Source organism: Ictalurus punctatus, chromosome 1 (genome assembly GCF_001660625.3).
Source record: "Ictalurus punctatus breed USDA103 chromosome 1, Coco_2.0, whole genome shotgun sequence".
In the NCBI taxonomy this organism is placed as follows: Eukaryota; Metazoa; Chordata; class Actinopteri; order Siluriformes; family Ictaluridae; genus Ictalurus; species Ictalurus punctatus.
The window spans coordinates 37,793,467-37,813,076 of NC_030416.2; the positions used below are offsets into that span (position 1 = coordinate 37,793,467).

Consider the following 19,610-nt stretch of genomic DNA (forward strand, 5'->3'; position numbering starts at 1 on the left):
TAAGAAAGAAAAACACAGCTCCAGCTTTTTGTGATATCGTGATAAGATTAAACACCATTTTTAATACTTCTGAAAACAACACAAATGAAACACTTGTAATGAGGATATGACAAATATAAAACCGCTTAATAAGTGCATGTCAGAAGGATGTAAATCTAATGCACTTAGTGTAGAGACTTTATTGAAACACGAGCTCATATGAACAGATATAATACAGATTATATTACTACACACACACACACACACACACACACACACACACACACACACAGAATATACACAACTGTTATACACAGTGCACCAGTGTGACTGTTCACTACAACTAACCTCTCCACACACACACACACACACACACACACACACACACTCTCTTTCTCTGTGGCTGTGTCAGTATTAGGGATGTCACAAGAACCAATACGTCAGTACCAACATTGTTAAAACGTGACGGTATTTGTTTTTCTTCAGTACTGTTGGTACCGATTCTAATTCTAACCTCGGTAGGTTGCAATTCTTCCGGACCTGATGGGGGCAGCAAATACGTGCAAGTGTTTTAGTCGGTCCACGAGTGGTGAAGAACGCATACAAGCACATGGGAAAAGCTACAGAAGATTAGCTTAGCTTAACAAGTGTAGCGGTTGCCGGTGTGCAGCCGATGCTATCGTTCATTTCAAACAAAGTGAGGAAACACCTGGAATTTGGTGAAGCACCTGAAACACGGTCCTATATTATGTTCGTTTGAGGCAGCTCCATTGTAGCCGTGAAACCAGCTAACGTTATGCTCCATGTAATGTTAGCGATAGCCGGTTATTTGTTATAAACTACCTCCGAATGGACCACCATGCGTCTCCATTCAGCCCGGGTCCTGTCAGATACATGTAGCCTCATGTCACTAATAATTATTCACATGTTCATGCTCTTAATAAATCTTTCTGGTCTGCCACCATATCAGTGAATTTAAACTAATGCTTGCATTCAGAGTATAAGGGGTGTGTGTGTGTGCATTTAAGAGTGCACCTTAGCACCTATTAGTCGTAGTCAGACAGTGTTTGATAACTAAAATATCCCTCTCTCTCCTTTTGCCAGTATCAGCCAGAGGAGGATGTCCACCAGGAGTTTTTAATTTTATTTTTAAATTTTTAACTTTTTTTTAAAAACCACACCGTGGTGTCGACTTTGGTATGGAGTATCGTGTACTTTTGGTGGTATCGATACCGACTACTAGATTTTTAGGTATCGTGACATCCCTAGTCAGTATGGGCGTGTCCTGTGCTTGGGTGTGTCCATCATGCAGGTTTTTGGTCTCAGTGCTGAAACAGAAAACAAAAAAAACTTCACATTTCTCCAACTGAATCTCAAAGTAAAGTGTAAATTGTGTGTGTGTGTGTGTGTGTGTGTGTGTGTGTGTGTGTGTGTGTACCTGGGTCTGCTGTTGTTTTTTTCTTATTGTGCTGTTTTACAGTTTGGTTATCGTTGGTCATCTTCACATCCTGTTCCTCCACATGGTTGCTGTGAACACACACACACACACACACACACACACACAGTTGAGAAGAATTATGAACTAGAGTGATGTAGGTGAGGTAGAGGAACTGCCATGCAGACACTGCTGGGGTGTTTTATAGTTTCCAGGAGCAAAGTGGGAGGGTTCAGATTTAAAATAGCCTACTGGTCTAGGCCACACCCACATCAGGTTTAAATCTGAGTAGAGCTATAGATGGCGCTGTGTTCCAGACTGGTGAGTATACACTGTTTACACTGAGTATAGAGCAACACACAGGGAGCAGCACTGAGCTGAACTGAGTATGAATACTAAATACAAATCCGTGTGCGTGTGTGTGAGTGAGTGTGTGTATACGTACCTGATGACGGTGTTCCTCTCGCGGTGTGCGATGCGTGTGTTGTCGGTGAACAGTATAGTGTGGTAGGGGACGACGGGGTCGAGGTTCGGAAGAATTCCCCGGGAAACTTGTGACACACACTCCAGGATCCCATTATACACCAGGAGATCATCCACAAGGAGCTACACACACACACACACACACACACACACACACACACACACACACACACACACACAGTAAAATGCTTGCGTATGATGTAGTGTGTGAGACATAGGGAGAGAGTTTCTCTGTTCTGTATTACCCCAAACTCTTTGACTCCTCTCTGTGGTGTTTTAGAATAATTCCACAGTTTGATCATAGAGACGGTCACAGGCCGGTCGAAGATCACGTACACGTGATTCACCTACACACACACACACACACACACACACACACACACACACACACACACACACACACACACACACACACACACAGGATTAGCCCAACCCACTTTTACACTGCAAAAGGAAAGTTCTTTCCTTTAAAGCTGAGGTACAGACTGATTACTGATTATTTCCTCTGCTTTTGTCTGAATTAACTCTTATTTCAGGAGGCAGAGTCTGCATATTAATGAGATTAAACATATGTTCTCTCTTTCTCACACACTCTCTCACACACACACACACACTCACACTCACCAGGCCGGGCAGCAGTGGAGCGAGCCACATGTGGCGTCCATCGTGTGTGTTATTGATGCCGTTGATCAGTTTGTCTGGTGTTCGCACATCTCCACACACACCATCCAACACGTTCACACTGTCTGGGAACGCAGCGATGTCTGACACAGGAGGTCAACAACATACACACACACACACACACACACACACACACACAGTGTGTGTCATATATTAACTTGATCTTACTAATGCATTATATCTTATTTTACATCTTTAACCTCTACTGTGAGCCCATTTAAAACAGTGTGTGTATGTGTGTGTATGTGTGTGTGTGTGTGTGTGTGTGTGTGTGTGTGTACTGTTGTCGGTGAGAGGGATCTTCTGGTCATTGTGGTCATAAAGCTCTAGACCATTCAGACCAATGTAGTACGGGTCACCCCACGTAGTCAAGAGCTGCAACTGAAAAATAACTGCGCACGCACGCACGCACGCACGCACGCACGCACGCACGCACGCACGCACGCACGCACGCACGCACGCACACACACACACACACACACACACACATACAGTCAAGGAAACAATACTTTAAACAGTAGCATAAATATGAATATTAATGATTATGTAACAAGAAGCATACATCCACACGGCATGAGTGGAGCCTCGTACTCCATACTGGCCTTCTCTTCACTTCTATAAACACACACACACACACACACACACACACATATATATTAATGCTGTACCCTGTCTTCTTCTCATATCTCAAATGTGTGTGTATGTGTTTACCTTACCTGTACCTGTCTGTGTGAGAGCTCACCTGTGTGTGCGTGTTGTGGGTGTGTTTTTACACACACTCGAGGACTGGATATAGTCGATGAACAGAATCTCCTGAGCGAAGTCAAAGTGGCAGTTCCCCGGTCCTTTCCTGATCAGGAACCCATCCGGCGGAGACACACACACTTCATCCACGTAAACACACAATGCGTGCAGCTGATACACACACACACACACACACACACACACACACACACACACACACACACACACACACACACACACACACACAGAGGGTTAACCCATTATTACAGATAACACACTCTAATGAGACCGAGTAATTCCCAAGCACCCCCCCTCACCCCTCTGTACGAGTCCTCAGGTGATTTGTTGTAGTTCCAGACTCTGAGGCCAGTGATCGTCTGTGATTGGCTGAACTGGATGGAGAGGGTGTGGTCAGAGCCAGGGGTGAAGGGGATCAGCCACATGTGCCCATCATCAGTGGTGATATTCTCTCCATCAAACAGCCTGAGAGGAAGTATGATAGTGACAGAGTGTGAGAGTTTAATAGTGAGAGTGAGTGTGAGAGAGTGATAGTGAGAGTATGAGATCGTGAGAGAGTGAGCGTGTGAACATGAGAGTATGAGACAGACAGAGAGAGAGAGAGAGAGAGTGTGATAGTGAGAGTGAGACCTAATGTGAGAGAGGCTCACAGTGCACGAGTGTGTGCGTGTGTGTGTGTGTATGTCTGCGTGAGTGTGTGTGTACGTGGGAGTGTATGTGGATAATTTACTTGTCCAGAGTACGAAGGTCATTGTTATACTCTGGGAGGTCGTTGAGGTCACGTGGTGTTGCTGTGACCATGGAGACGTCGACAGGGATGATCTCACCATCCTTACCGACAATCTCCAACCCGGTGAGGCCGAGATAGTGAGAGTCACCCCACGTCGAAATCAGAGACAGACTCACGCCTGCACACACACACACACACACACACACACACACACACACACACACACACAAACACTTCTCTGTAAATTATGGTACATTTGCTGCAGGGCAACAAGAACACATAGGGAGACACACAGAGAGACACACAGAGGGACAGAGAGAGAGACAGAGAGAGAGACAGAGAGAGAGAGAGAGAGAGAGAGAGACAGAGAGAGACACACAGACAGAAACAGACACACAGATAGAGAGACATAGACACGGAGAGAGACACAGAGACACACAGAGAGACAGAGACACACAAAGAGACACAGAGAGAGACAGACACAGACAAAGAGAGATACAGAGAGAGACAGACACAGAGAGAGACAGACACAGACAAAGAGAGATACAGAGAGAGACAGACACAGAGAGAGACAGACACAGACAAAGAGAGATACAGAGAGAGACAGACACAGAGAGAGACAGACACAGAGAGAGACAGAGAGCAAGAGAGAGACAGAGAGCAAGAGAGAGACAGAGAGACACACACACACACACACACACAGAGAGACACACACAGAGAGACACACACAGAGAGAGAGACACAGAGAGAGAGACAGTCATAGACAAAGAGAGAGACACAAAGACACACACATTGAGACACAGAGCGAGACACAGTGCTGGATTAATATTAGTGAAGAATGATGATCTTACTCTTTCCCGTGTAGAGACCAGAATTCGAGTTCTCTGGTTCAGCACATGGCTCTACTGCAGTGTCCTGGTTCTTCTGAAAATACACACACGCACACACACACAGATTTAAATATATAAACACACACACACACACACTCTCAACAACACTCTCACACAGTCACACACACTCACAGCTGTGCTGTCCTCCCTAAATCCGGCTTGTGGTATTCCCTCTTCTTCTTCGTCTGCAGTCTGTGGACGCTGAAGCTCCTCCCCCTCTGCTCCAGACCCCACCTCCTCATTAACACACACAAACGTGTCATCAAAGCGCGACATGGCTTCCAGGATCTCATCGTCCGTGGTGAAGAGGATTGTATCACCAAACTGATCTAGACCTAAGAGACGGCAAGAACTGTTAAGGACATCAGTCCACACTGTCCCCCAGTCCACACTGTCCCCCAGTTCACACTGTCCCCTAGTCCCTAGTCCACACTGCTCCCAGTCCACACTGTCCCCTAGCAGCTTAATCTCCAATCCACACAGTCCCTAGTCCCCACTGTCCCCAATCCACACGGTCCCTAGTCTCCACTGTCCCTAGTCCCCATGGTCCCCAATCCACAATGTCCTTAGTCCTCACCGTCCCCAGTCCTCATCGTCCCCTAATCCCCACTGTCCACAATCCACACACTCCCCTAATCCCCACTGTCCGCAATCCACACACTCCCCTAATCCCCAATTCACTCTGTGCCCAATCCACACTGTCCCTAGTCCCCAACGTCCCCATGGTCCCCAATTCACACTGTCCCTAATCCACACTGTCTCTAGCCCCAATCCACATGGTCCCCTAAATCTCCACTGTCCGCAATCCACATAGTCCCTAGTCCCCAATTCACACTGTCCCTAATCCACACTGTCTCTAGTCCCCAATCCACATGGTCCCCTAAATCCCCACTGTCCCCAATCCACACGGTCCCCTAATCCCCACTGTCCCCAATCCACACGGTCCCCTAATCCCCACTGTCCCCAATCCACACGGTCCCCTAATCCCCACTGTCCCCTAATCCCCACTGTCCCCAATCAACACGGTCACCTAATCCCCACTGTCCCCAATCCACACGGTCCCCTAATCCCCACTGTCCCCAATCCACACGGTCCCCTAATCCCCACTGTCCCCAATCAACACGGTCACCTAATCCCCACTGTCCCCAATCCACATGGTCCCCTAATCCCCACTGTCACCAAACCACATGGTCCCCTAATCCCCACTGTCCCCAATCCACATGGTCCCCTAATCCCCACTGTCACCAAACCACATGGTTCCATAGTCCCCACTGTCACCAAACCACATGGTTCCATAGTCCCCACTGTCCCCAATTCAAACTTGCCCTAGTCCCCACTCCACACTGTCACCAATCAACACTGTCCTCTAGTCCCCAATACCCAAGTTCCCACTATCCATAATTCACACTATACCCTATCCCCACTGTTCTCCAGTTCACAATGTCCCTTAGTCTTCTCAGTCCCTTAGTCCCCACTGTTCCCAATCCACTTGTCCATTAGTCCCAATCCACTTGTCCATTAGTCCCAACTATCACCTATCTACACGGTCACCTAGTCCCCACTGTCTTTCAGTTCACACTGTCCCCGAGTCTTCTCAGTCTCCTAGTCCACACTGCCTCCCATTTAAGCACTGTAACCTTGAGTATGGTACTGTTTTGACACACTATCTTTACACAGATGGGTGGTGATTTGGGACACAGCCCAAGACCATGTAGGATTGGCTGGTTTCTGGATGGTAACACACCTCCAATCAGCGTGCCAGATGCTTTAGCGATCTCTCCTCTAAAGATCCTCCTTCCGTCCAGCAGCATGTCCACATCTCTCACTCCTCTGAACGAGTGAATGCGGGATTTGTTGTAGTTCCACACACGGATCATGGCGAGGCGTTGCGTCTCTCCAAGGTCCAGTGTGATCTCACACCGCCTCCCCGTCACAAATGGGGCCAGCCACATGTGGGAGTCATCCTGCGTGCGATGGATGCCATCTGTCAGCTTGGAGACGTCGCCATTAACCTCAGGTAGTCCGTTCACCACAGCAGCGATGCGTCGTGGTGTGACAGGTTCTCCGCTGGCACTGAATATCTCCACACCATTCAGGCCCACGTAGCGACGGTCTCCCCACGTGGACAGGATACGCATTACTAGGTGCTGCCCTTGCGGAAGGACCGGGATCTCAAACTCCTCCTCAGAGTCAGACGTCACGGGGTCCGGTGTCACAACAGTAGGGCGGGACCTGCGCTGGAGAAACTCGTCAAAAACGTCACCCTCGTGCTGATCAAACTTTGTCAGCGAGTCCGGTGATCTAGTCATCATTATGGGTTTGTTGTCATCGGTCTCGCTCAGCCATTGTGACCGCAGACCATGGTTACCATCGGCAACTAGGCCAAGCTCCTCTATGAAAAGTTGAGAAGTGAGAAACATGGACATGATACTTTGTAGCCAGTTTTCAGATGAAACAAAAACATTAATATTAAAAACAGAAGTTAGAACGTTTCATGTTTTTCTTTTCTTTTAAAAGTGTTGTATAAAATCAATAAAACACTGAAGACCATGTTACCTTTAGATTATGTTTTTCATTATACAGAGATTGTGCGCTGTTTTACCTGACCTCTCTGCGTCATGACTCTGTGGTTTCATCTGAGAGCGTGCAGACCCTCTGCGGCCGCTGATGGCTCGTACGTGTGGTTTCTCCTTGCGCAGAGTATCGAACAGATACGGCTCCTGCTCTGGTTTGGTCTCACAGCTTCTCTCCGTGTTTGTGAGTGGTGCCACTTGGTGGCCACAGACGCTGGCTGGACTGCAGGAGACATCATCCAGGACTGAGAGTTTGTGTTTCGCTGTGGGTTGGTGTTTGCTATTGCTTCTGTTCTGAGGCTCCAGCCACGGGGGGCGCTCTCGAGCCCCGCGCGACGCTGGCTGGGTGGTCACTGTGGTAACCGCCTTCCCGTTGCTCCCTACCAGGGGTGGATCTTCGAGCTCTAATGAGTCTGTCTGCATGTTGTGTCTGCTGTTACTGCTCGTGGGAGTACAATCTCTGTCTTTCTGTGACCGCTCACTTGTTTCCGTTACCGTGAAGGAACCGGGCTTGGATTGATCCCGAGACAGGTTGTCATAGCGACGTGGGCTGAAGCAGGCAGGGCTGGGAGAGGTGCATTCTTGGAGCTGGAGTTCTTGCAGGTCGATGGTTGTGCTGTAATCGAACACCTGGTTACCGGAGCCTTTTTCTAAACGACCGTCAAACACCAGCGTGCTGTTCACGTACACGCGTACATCACGCGCTCCTACAGCCAGCTCCTGATGGGAAAACAATCTGAGTACGAGTCGTGCGTGGATGGTGTGTGAGGTGTGTGTTGACACACACTGACATATACAAACTGCTCAGCTCAGCTAATCCCCTAGAGCTAATCTCCAACTGCTCTACTTTCTCTCACACACACACTCATCAAGCACGCACAGAATACACAAACATGTACAAACCATCAACATTAACATTCACTATTTACTGTTCAACACACATTAGGATTATTATTATTATTATTAAATGACCCCTTCAGGATGCTGTAAGTGTTCCAGAAAGTTCACAGGCGTCTGTGTGTGTGTGTGTGTGTGTGTGTGTGTGTGTGTGTGTGTGTGTGTGTGTGTACTCACGTTCAGACTGCGGTTATAATTCCAGATTTTAATGCGTGCGATGCTGAAGTCCGGGGAGCACTCTGTGTTTCTCACCACAAAGTACAGCTGAACTGGTGCGTGGAACCGACACGCCCACATGTCCCGCTCTTTAGTGGTCTGTAAACACACACACACACACACACACACACACACACACACACACACACACAGCAGAGTAAGTTTTATGTGCATCATCCCCCCAAGTCCCTGTGAATGAGCTGTAACTATAGAAAGATACCATATTCAAATATTAAAATGAGCAAATTAATATATGCAGAATAACGATGAGAGTGATATTACGGTGTGGTGTCTCACTTTAGTCTTGCCGTTGACGAGAGCGGCGAGGTTCCCGGGCTGATCGGCGTTCCGGATGTCCAGGTCATGAGGAGAGACTTGAAGTTTGCGGTTCCTCCTGCAGAAGAACTGGACCTCCGTCAGCCCTACTCGTCCCCCGCCTCCCCAGTTCGACAAAATCTCCATGGTAACACAAAGAGCCTCTGCTGAGCCCTGCCTCCTCTGTCGTTATAAACATACATTTTCATCAGTAATGTAAACCACATGAGTAATGTCATGTATTAATTCATGTTTTGTTATAGTTAAGCAAATAATAAATGCCTAATCAATTATTAATTTAATTAATAAGTATAAAAATGACCAATATGAACTAAAGACATGATTATATAGTATGTAATACTAAAATGCTCAGTGGGCAATTAAACAAATTAATAAGATTAATAAGTCAGAATCCAATATTTACATCCACTGGCCCCGGTTCAATAATTTATGTAAATTTATTATAATTTGTATTCATAGAAGAAACACAGATATGCATTGTTTCTTAATATTATGACGATTTTGGAAAATTGGTAAAGTGTATAAAAATCTATATACAGTTACACCACCCACTGATGATGACTGAGTTACACTCACCATGACATAAAACAACCCATATAAATAAATGAGCAAACAATGTAGACACACACACACACACACACACACACACACACTTACAGCTGGTGGGGAACTGCTGATGTTGATGTGTGTGTGAGAAACTGTGGACTGAGCATTAGTCTCAATATTCTCCAGAGCCTTCAACAACCTCTTCTGCTGACTGAGAGGGGGGGGGGGGGGGGGGGGGGAGGGAGAGAAATTAAAAATCACACTTGACCTGAAGAATCATTCAAACGAATGTGCATGTAGTGTGTAAATGGTCTGCACTTGTATAGCACTTTTTTAACCTTAGCAGTTCTAAAAAGCACATTACACTGATTCTCATTCACCCATTCACACACACACACACACACACACCCACCCACAGACACACACACACACACACACACACACCGATGGCAGAGCTGTCATGCAAGGTGCTAGCTTGCCATCGGGAGCAACTTTGGGTTCAGTATATTGCCCAAGGTATGTGGAGTCATGTGGGCCGGGAATCGAACCGCCAACCCTACGATTAGTGTACAACCCGCTCTACCACCTGAGCCCAAACACACCCAGTGTGTGTGTGTGTGTGTGTGTGTGTGTGTGTGTGTGTGTGTGTATGTGTGTGTGTGTGTGTGTGTGTGTGTGTGTGTGTGGTGTTACCTGGGCCCCATAAGTGTGATCCTCTGCATGGCTCTCATTAATTGATTCTCATCTTCTTCATCCTCCTCCTCCTCAATATTATGGTTGATGTCTGCCTGATCTGTGACGGTGCAGTTCACCTGCTGAGAGAGAGCAGCCAATCAAACGGACCAATGGCATTCTAATTTGCATAGGTGTGCATCACTATGCAAATTACTGGGATTATTAGGGGATTACTGTGAAGCAGAATAACAAATCGTGTGTGTGTGTGTGTACCGGACTGAAGCTGAGTACACTCCTCTGTAGAACTTGACCTGGTTGGTGTTGGAGCTCAGATGAGAGCGTGTGATGCTGTTTGTCTGATGTGAGTGTGTGTAAGGGGGAGTTCACTTTCTGTAGTGCCTGGGACACACTGTGCACCTTCACCTCAGAGTCTCGCTCCTCCTGCTTTTTACTCAGTGCAGATAGGGGGCGCTCTACACCACTACCAGGACCTGAGAGAGAGAGAGTAATAACTGTGGATGGAGTAAAATTGTAGCACACAAACTCAAAATCAAGAGAACCGTGATGTTTCGGACAAAATGGTTCATCAGCTGTTCAAGCAAGTGCTTGTGAGGCCATAGGAGGTGAACCGTGTGTGTGTATATATATATATATATATGTGTGTGTGTGTGTTTACGTGGTGTGTCCTGTCGGATATTGCTGGACCTCTCACTTCCTTTCTTCACCAGAACTGGTTTAGTGGGGATATAGGATTCCACATTCTCCTTCCGCTTAGCTGAGAAACAGCGCTCTATCTTACGGCCTAACACACACACACACACACACACACACACACACACACACACACAGAAAAACTATTAACTGACAGAATTTACATACAGAGTACCCGACCCTGCAGCAGAGGAGTAAAGGATGTTGCCTAGACCTCTTTATTTATACAGAATATTTTTATCCAGAGGTCTGAAAGTTTTTCACACAGAGCCACACTGGTGATCAGTACTGGGTGTGGACAGGGTGTGGAAAGTAAAGCCTGTATAATGAAAAGAAAACCAGGCTTAATATAAAGCCCTGAGGTACACCACACACGATACCTGCCAGGAAAGAGGGAGAATTAACTGAAAATGTGCCTGGTTAATTATAGCATGGTAGTATTTGAACACAGGTGTACAGGTATGTACACACATGATTTGCTGTAGTCAGCTTTCAGAAGTGATAACATGCCTATAGGGGAGGGGCCAAAGTCCAGCACAATGAGGTCACTGGAGCTGGGCTGACTCCTGATAGGTTGGCTTGGTTTGGGGGAGGGGGGAAGGGTGATGTCACTGATGCTGTCATTACTGTCGTCCCTCTCGATCTGTTCTTCCACCCACTCATCCTCCGACTCCTCTCCTGCAGAGTCACGGCTGCTCCGCTTCACACTGGCCTCCAGGCTGCGCCGCAACACCTGACAAACACACACACACACACACACACACACAGAAACTGTATCTGTATAATTATACATATATAATGTACAGATACATTATACATATTTAAAAGTATATTTGCATAGGTGATGATGGTGTTGGTGTTCGGGGTCAGTGTTGGAGCTGGTTTAGACTGGTTCACAGTCACTCACATTGACCTGGTTGAGGCTGAGCAGGAGCCTTTCAGCAGGTTCAGATTCAGAGTGAGACTTTACACCCAGCACTGTACACCCTTCTCCTCCCGCCTAAAACACAGGAATAAAGGTGTAATGATGGACAGTTGACACGTGACTTTTGCTCATTATTTGAGTCACATTTGTTGTGGCGTTGTTGTTTATATAATGTTATATAATCACATCCAAGACCTAAATATGTATACCAATTACAACATCGGGCCTCATTAATCCCACTGAATACAAACGAATTTATTCGTAAATAATTTGCAGCAGCTTTTCCATAAAAATGTGTCGTTAATAAAAATCCAGTTATATGTGAAGATGATTTATATCTTATATTCCTCTGCTGAGGCTGTGTAGAGTAACGTACACAGACCCACTAATGTCAACCGTATAACCCTCCATGATTACACCGTCACGGTATTTATTTCACTTACACACAGATTTAATCCACCTTATTTAATATTAATGATCTGAAATAAAGAAATTCTATTCAAATCCATATATTAAGATCAGTAATTCTCGCTGTTCAGTCAGGACAAAAGTAATGGCACCCTATAAAAAGAAACGTTAGTATGTGTCTGTGTGTTGAGCTGCATTGCTGGAAAGATTTAGCACACACCACATTTAGGAGACACTCTTATATCACTTCGTCGCCATTTTGTCTTGTTCAGCTCTCTGTGAGTTTTACCTTTTAAGGAGTTCTACGGGTGTGGCTAAATGTAAATCAGGTGTACTGTGAATGCTTGGAACTTTATAGCTGTTTAGCATTTATTAACGTGCACAGGAGTACACAGGAAGTACCATTTAAAAAATAACAAACTAATCTGTCACACACACACACACACACACACACACACACACACACACACACACACACACACTTTACCTCCATATCTACACTCTCGTATGGCTCAAAGTCGTCCGGGTATCGATCTTCCGGAGATATTTTCACTCGACTCCCACTCTCTGTGCGGATGTGTATTGATTTCTGCAGAGGACACAGCAGAAGTCTTCAGTCTGGGCAGCTGATGCACATTCACCTTCCTCACACCCATACTGATAATCTCTACACTTTACACTCAGGTGAGACCTTACAGGTGTAATGCAGCAGTATGTGTCTGTGATGCTCTAACCTCTAACAGGTATTTATACTGTCTCATAGTACACATAAGCAGCTTTGCCTCTCACAGTGTGTGTGTGTGTGTGTGTGTGTGTGTGTGTGTGTGTGTGTGTGTGTGTGTGTGTGTGTGTGTGTGTACCTGGACCCATTCTCTATGCTGTGCTCTCTCAGGTGCAGTGTGACTCCTCACGTAGTGATGAGTCACTACGTATGTATCCTCTGTACCCCTTCTGGGACCGTCTACAGACACACACACACACACACACACACACACACACACACACACACACACACCACATACCGTACATGCCGTATGTTCAATGAGAGATTTTTTTCCTAGCATCTATAAACGTTTATAAGATTTCTGTCTATGTGTGTGTGTGTTTGTATACCTGCAATGTGTGTGTGTCTATGACTAGCTCTCCGACTGCCCTTAGCATTAGCCAGGTTAGCATTGGCACCGTTGATGTAGATGCAGAAGCCCTGTTCCAGCTGTTCTAACTCCACCTGCCTCGGGTCCTTCACCTGCTGCTTCCTCAGAGCCCTGACACACACACACACACACACACACACACACACATCTGGAAATCTAATCTCATTTGAGTAGTACTGACAATGTAGTGTGTGTGTGTGTGTGGGGGGGGGGGGGGGGGGGGGCATGAGACCCATGTTCTTGGTGGTAGCTTGTGATAGAAACAGTGGCCCGCTCCTTCCCTCCGTAGTGCTAGGGTCTTCTCTTTGGGCAACAGAGAATAACCCTTGAGGCCCCCTTACGAGGTTTACAATTTTTGGGATATACCCGTCCCTGCATGTGAAATGTTTCGGCTGGACGAGCAGATGAGGTTACTGTGGACCCAACGGTTTTTCAGGCGACACAGTGATGTGTTCGTGGTATGCGTAGAGCAGGATGAGGTACATAAGAAATCCTGGTGAACCACCATGATCGTGGCTTGGAACATCCGTTCCCTTTTAGATGACACAAGGAGCAGCAGACCCGCCAAAAGAACTGCGCTGGTGGCCAAAGAACTTGAACGCCATAAGATGGACATCACACACTCTTCCTGGAGTCACGAAGCGGGAGTTGGCTTGGCCATCCGGAACGAAATTGCCAAGAAACTCAGCTATATTCCTAAGGGCATCAACGACGCTGGTCAGCGTTTACGCGCCGACGATGACAAACCCGGATGATATCAAGGAAAAGTTCTACGAAGACCTTAATTCTATACTTTTGAATGTGCCAGAGATGGACAAACTGATCATCCTTGGAGATTTCAAAGCACGCGTTGGATTGGACAGCCAGGCTTGGACTGGAGTCATAGGGAAACATGGCATCAACCACTGCAACAGTAATGGTCTTCTCCTTCTTAGAAACTGCAGCGAACACCGGCTCCTCATCATGAACACGCTGTTTCGACTACGAATTCTAAACAAAACCACTTGGATGCATCCAAGGTCCCACCACTGGCACCTCTTGGACTACATCATCATCAGACACAGGACGTTCGGGTAACGAAGGCAATGTGCGGAGCTGACTATTGGATGGACGATCGGCTTCTTATCTCGAAAATTAATCTTCAGATTAAGCTGCCAAGATGCCTGCAAGGAAAAAAGGTGTCAAAGCACCTGAACAACGTAATCTCCACAAACAAACTAAATGCCAACCTAAATGAGATGCCAGCTCAAAATGGAAATAATCGATGAACACCGGTCAACTCTTCGTGACACTCTCTATGCAACTGCTCTCGATGCTCTCCGACCCAAAAAGCAGTGCACCTGGATTGGTTTGATGGAAACAATCAGGAGATTGCTAAACTGCTCGGCAAGAAACACAAGCTTTACAGAGAACATCCATTGGATAAGTCAACCGCATGGAAGACTGCATTCAGTGACACTCGCCACGACGTACAAAAAGTAAACTGCGACAGATCGAGAAGTCCTGGTTGCTGAAGAAAGCAGAAAAACTTCAAAGCTTCGCTGTTTGTGGAGAAACAAAGAAATTTTTTGACATGATCAAGGCTTTCTATAAACCCCAACCTATGGGTACATCACCGCTTCTCGGCGCGATCGGTCGACTCTCATCCCAGAAAAATCCCAGCTATTACAGTGGTAGTTCGAACACTTCCAAAGTGTTCTGAAATGACCATTGGATATTAATCAGGAAGCACTCGATAGGTTACCACAGTCAACGATGCCCTGGATCTCCTCCCTTCCCTGAAAGAAACTCAGAAAGCCGTTAAACAACTATCAAATCTCGGAAGCACTGTTTCTCAGCACGTGCTGATAGATGATGAAGTGACCTCCCGAATCTCAAAAGCCAGCTGTGTTTTCGGACATCTAAGGTTATCAGTTTGGAAATGACGTGGAATCAGTGAAGCTGTGCATGTACAAGGTCGTCGTCCTGTCCTGCTCTATGGCTCAGAAACTTGGACCGCCTATCAAGGGCATGCCAGAAAACTTACATAGCTTTCATCTCAATTGCCTTTGATGTATCCTTAACATCAAATGGAATGACAGAATACCAGACACTAAAGTCCTGGAGCGGAGCAGACGAAACTACCCAGCATCTTCGCAATGCTGAAACAAATTCAGCTGCGTTGGGCCGGTCACGTCAGCAGGATGTTAGATGCACATCTCCCCAAACACATCCTACTCATAGTTGGATCACAAACTCGCTGTGGACAGAAGAAACGCTTCAAGGATAGTTTTTTCATTTCAAACTTTAAATACCCCCCGCCATAATGGCCACAACGATGGGAAAAACTCTGTCTTCATCGAAATCGACGAACGAGCTTCCGTGTGTGTGTGTGTGTGTGTGTGTGTGTGTGTGCGAGAAAGAAATTACCTGTTCCTGTGTTGCAGGCTGATTAAATATTCATCCAGTTGCTCTTTTGCTGCATCACCCCTCCTAATATCCTACACACACACACACACACACACACACACACACACACACACACACACACAGAGATAACATTAGGCCATTAGTACTACTCAAAAGGGATTAGATTTCCAGGCGTGTGTGTGTGTGTGTATAAATCACAGACATGGGCATCAGCGAGTATACATGTGTACACACACAGACACACACACCTCATCGTGATACACATTGTGATCCGATCTTTGGTATTATAAGCGCTTGTGGTAGGGGGCGTGGCCAGTTTTGATGATTAGCAGGTCACATGACCATAACATGTCTGTAGTCTAACATGTGTCCCTGTTAGAAAGGCTGAAGAGCACAGATAAGAGAAAGATGAAAATATATATCCAAAATAAAGAGACAGAGAAGAAAAAGAAATAAGAGAAGAGAGTCTTACGGAAAGCCTGCTGGTCCCTTAGATAGAGGCTCCACAGGACAGTGAGGCATGCTGGAGACCGACGAGACAGACAGGAAGACCAAGACAGGACGGAAAAGGAAAGAGGGAGAGAGAAGAGAAGGAAGTGCTTACTGAGAGACACAATGTTTATCTGGGCAAGTCAGGAAACTATAAGGCATGAAACCAGCTCTCTCTCTCTCACACACACAGTTTCTCTCTCTCTCTCTCTCTCTCACATCTAGGTTATATAAACCTACACATACAGTAGGAAAAAAGAGAATCACAGAGAGGGAAAGTGTGAAGGAGAGAGAGGGAGAGAAAGAGAGAGAGAGAAATAGAGAGACTGTGAAGGAGAGAAAGAGAGAGACTGAACAACAGAGAGAGACTGAACGAGAGAGTGAGACTATGAACGAGAGAGAGTGTATGAACGAGAGTGTATGAACGAGAGTGAGTGAGACTGAATGAGAGAGAGAGAAAGAGACTGTGGTGGAGAGAGAGAGAGAGAGAGCGAGAGAGAGACTGTGAAGGAGAGAGAGAGAGAGAGAGAGAGAGAGAGAGAGAGACTGTGAAGGAGAGAGAGAGAGAGAGAGAGAGAGAGAGAGAGACTGTGAAGGAGAGAGAGAGAGAGAGAGAGAGAGAGAGAGAGAGAGAGAGAGAGACTGTGAAGGAGAGAGAGAGAGAGAGAGAGAGAGAGAGAGAGAGAGAGAGAGAGACTGTGAAGGAGAGAGAGAGAGAGAGAGAGAGAGAGAGAGAGAGAGACTGTGAAGGAGAGAGAGAGAGAGAGAGAGAGAGAGAGACTGTGAAGGAGAGAGAGAGAGAGAGAGAGAGAGAGAGAGAGACTGTGAAGGAGAGAGAGAGAGAGAGAGAGACTGTGAAGGAGAGAGAGAGAGAGAGAGAGAGAGAGAGAGAGAGACTGTGAAGGAGAGAGAGAGAGAGAGAGAGAGAGAGAGAGAGAGACTGTGAAGGAGAGAGAGAGAGAGAGAGAGAGAGAGAGAGAGAGACTGTGAAGGAGAGAGAGAGAGAGAGAGAGAGAGAGAGAGAGAGAGAGAGAGAGACTGTGAAGGAGAGAGAGAGAGAGAGAGAGAGAGAGAGAGAGAGAGAGACTGTGAGAGAGAGAGAGAGAGAGAGAGAGAGAGAGAGAGAGAGAGAGAGAGAGACTGTGAAGGAGAGAGAGAGAGAGAGAGAGAGAGAGAGAGAGAGAGAGAGAGAGACTGTGAAGGAGAGAGAGAGAGAGAGAGAGAGAGAGAGAGAGAGAGAGAGAGACTGTGAAGGAGAGAGAGAGAGAGAGAGAGAGAGAGAGAGAGAGAGAGAGAGAGAGACTGTGAAGGAGAGAGAGAGAGAGAGAGAGAGAGAGAGAGAGAGACTGTGAAGGAGAGAGAGAGAGAGAGAGAGAGAGAGAGAGAGAGAGAGACTGTGAAGGAGAGAGAGAGAGAGAGAGAGAGAGAGAGAGAGAGAGAGAGAGAGACTGTGAAGGAGAGAGAGAGAGAGAGAGAGAGAGAGAGAGAGAGAGAGAGACTGTGAAGGAGAGAGAGAGAGAGAGAGAGAGAGAGAGAGAGAGACTGTGAAGGAGAGAGAGAGAGAGAGAGAGAGAGAGAGAGAGAGAGAGAGAGAGAGACTGTGAAGGAGAGAGAGAGAGAGAGAGAGACTGTGAAGGAGAGAGAGAGAGAGAGAGACTGTGAAGGAGAGAGAGAGAGAGAGACTGTGAAGGAGAGAGAGAGAGAGAGAGAGACTGTGAAGGAGAGAGAGAGAGAGAGAGAGAGACTGTGAAGGAGAGAGAGAGAGAGAGAGAGACTGTGAAGGAGAGAGAGAGAGAGAGAGAGAGAGACTGTGAAGGAGAGAGAGAGAGAGAGAGAGAGAGAGAGAGAGAGAGAGAGAGAGAGACTGTGAAGGAGAGAGAGAGAGAGAGAGACTGTGAAGGAGAGAGAGAGAGAGAGACTGTGAAGGAGAGAGAGAGAGAGAGAGAGAGAGAGAGAGAGATACTGAATGTTTGTGTGAGAGAGTGTGATGGAGAGAGAGCAAGAAAGAGACTGAATCAGAGAGATACTGAATGAGAGAGAGAGAAAGAGACTGTGGTGGAGAGAGAGAGAGAGAAAGAGAGAGAGAGAGAGAGAGAGAGAGAGACTGAATCAGAGAGCCGACTCGTTCGCAAATGACTCATCACTAACATACTGTGCATGGGGTAGGTTCTTTATATCGAGTTTATGTTGACGTTTCATCAGTCATTACCATTCCATCAAAAAACTCGCCACACACACAAACACAAATGATTTACAGTCATATAACCAACTGTAAAGTGTTCCTGTAGGTGTCAGCTATAACGCACACCTTTTTAGATTTTTGATATTTAACAAAATAAGCTATTAAATCATATTTAAATTAGATATGAATTTCACTGCAGAATGGACTCATACACAAAATATACCATTATTTAAAGCTCAATAGCATTTGAGCTAAGGTGTGCATCATACCTGACACCTACAGGAACACTGTACAGTGGGTTATATGACTGTAAGTCATTCCCTTCGAGTGCTATTGAAGTTTGAATCGTGTTTAACAATGTCGGATGTAACTTTAGAGACGGTCCCTTAATTTCCACATATCCGCGAATATCGAACATCACACCGACTTTATTCCAGTGTCTAATCTCACCTCTCTGTCCGCTCCGGGTTTCCAGTGATAGGGCCGATCACACGCCCCTGCGCTCCGGAGGAAGAATAAAAACATTAGCTTCTATAAGGAACGGCCTGATTCATCCTTGCTAACATTCCAACAGTTTGATCAGCTCACCGGAAGCGCGCTCCCTTTTCCCGCATGAAGAACAACTCTACACCGCGGCTCAGTTTTGGGCCTAGTTAGCAAACTTAGCTACATATTTTCTCCAAAACATCCCTGAGAACTAGAACTACTCAAGTCTTATTCCGAATCCGAGTGTGCATTCACATTACAACTGTATAAACTGAGTTTTATAAAAGTATTAAAAATAAACATGTTGCTGAGCGGGTGATTCGGTGAACATGACCGTTATTCTTACTGGCCTCCTCGCTGATAAACATAGCGCGTGAACACATAACTGGAACTCATTTAACTGCATAAATGAATGTTTTACGTATTTTGACAGTTTATTTGTTATATATATGTATAAGCGCTCTTTGCTAATGAATCCGTTAACTCACAGTCCATGACATTAGTTTATCCGGAACGTTGCTCCACACTGGCAGCCGAGTTCACGCTCACAAACCGTCTGTTGTTGACAGCTGGAGCTGGTAACCACGGAAACCCGCTGACCAATCACAGAGCGCATCTCTCTTCCAGCGTAGATTGGACAATA

General features: G+C 46.3%; 2 protein-coding genes across 12 annotated transcripts in view; both read right to left on the reverse strand.

Moving 5' to 3' along the window:
* The window catches only part of LOC108261647 (NACHT, LRR and PYD domains-containing protein 12), a 168,014-nt gene that overhangs the window by 73,168 nt on the left and 75,236 nt on the right, over positions 1 to 19,610 (reverse strand). The gene's annotated exons all lie outside the window — the stretch shown is intronic.
* Positions 33 to 19,608, reverse strand: katnip (katanin interacting protein). Of its 4 annotated transcripts, none has more exons than XM_053684588.1 (28): positions 19,456 to 19,608; positions 18,932 to 18,978; positions 15,811 to 15,881; positions 13,361 to 13,512; positions 13,108 to 13,208; positions 12,735 to 12,836; positions 11,822 to 11,914; positions 11,425 to 11,647; positions 10,880 to 11,005; positions 10,477 to 10,694; positions 10,222 to 10,340; positions 9,640 to 9,739; positions 8,944 to 9,144; positions 8,608 to 8,745; positions 7,563 to 8,253; positions 6,705 to 7,352; positions 5,093 to 5,295; positions 4,922 to 4,994; positions 4,071 to 4,248; positions 3,640 to 3,805; positions 3,321 to 3,493; positions 3,141 to 3,193; positions 2,860 to 2,970; positions 2,522 to 2,661; positions 2,143 to 2,244; positions 1,860 to 2,020; positions 1,418 to 1,506; positions 33 to 1,307 (listed from the first exon to the last, which is right to left on the reverse strand). In XM_053684588.1, exons 1-28 carry the CDS (start codon positions 19,460 to 19,462, stop codon positions 1,249 to 1,251), a joined length of 4,545 nt encoding a protein of 1,514 aa, XP_053540563.1. In that variant the 5' UTR covers positions 19,463 to 19,608; the 3' UTR covers positions 33 to 1,248. The 4 variants fall into 4 exon arrangements, with proteins under 4 accessions (XP_053540563.1, XP_053540567.1, XP_053540561.1 ...); XM_053684592.1 differs by having other exon boundaries at positions 3,141 to 3,190; positions 10,222 to 10,343; XM_053684586.1 differs by having other exon boundaries at positions 10,222 to 10,343.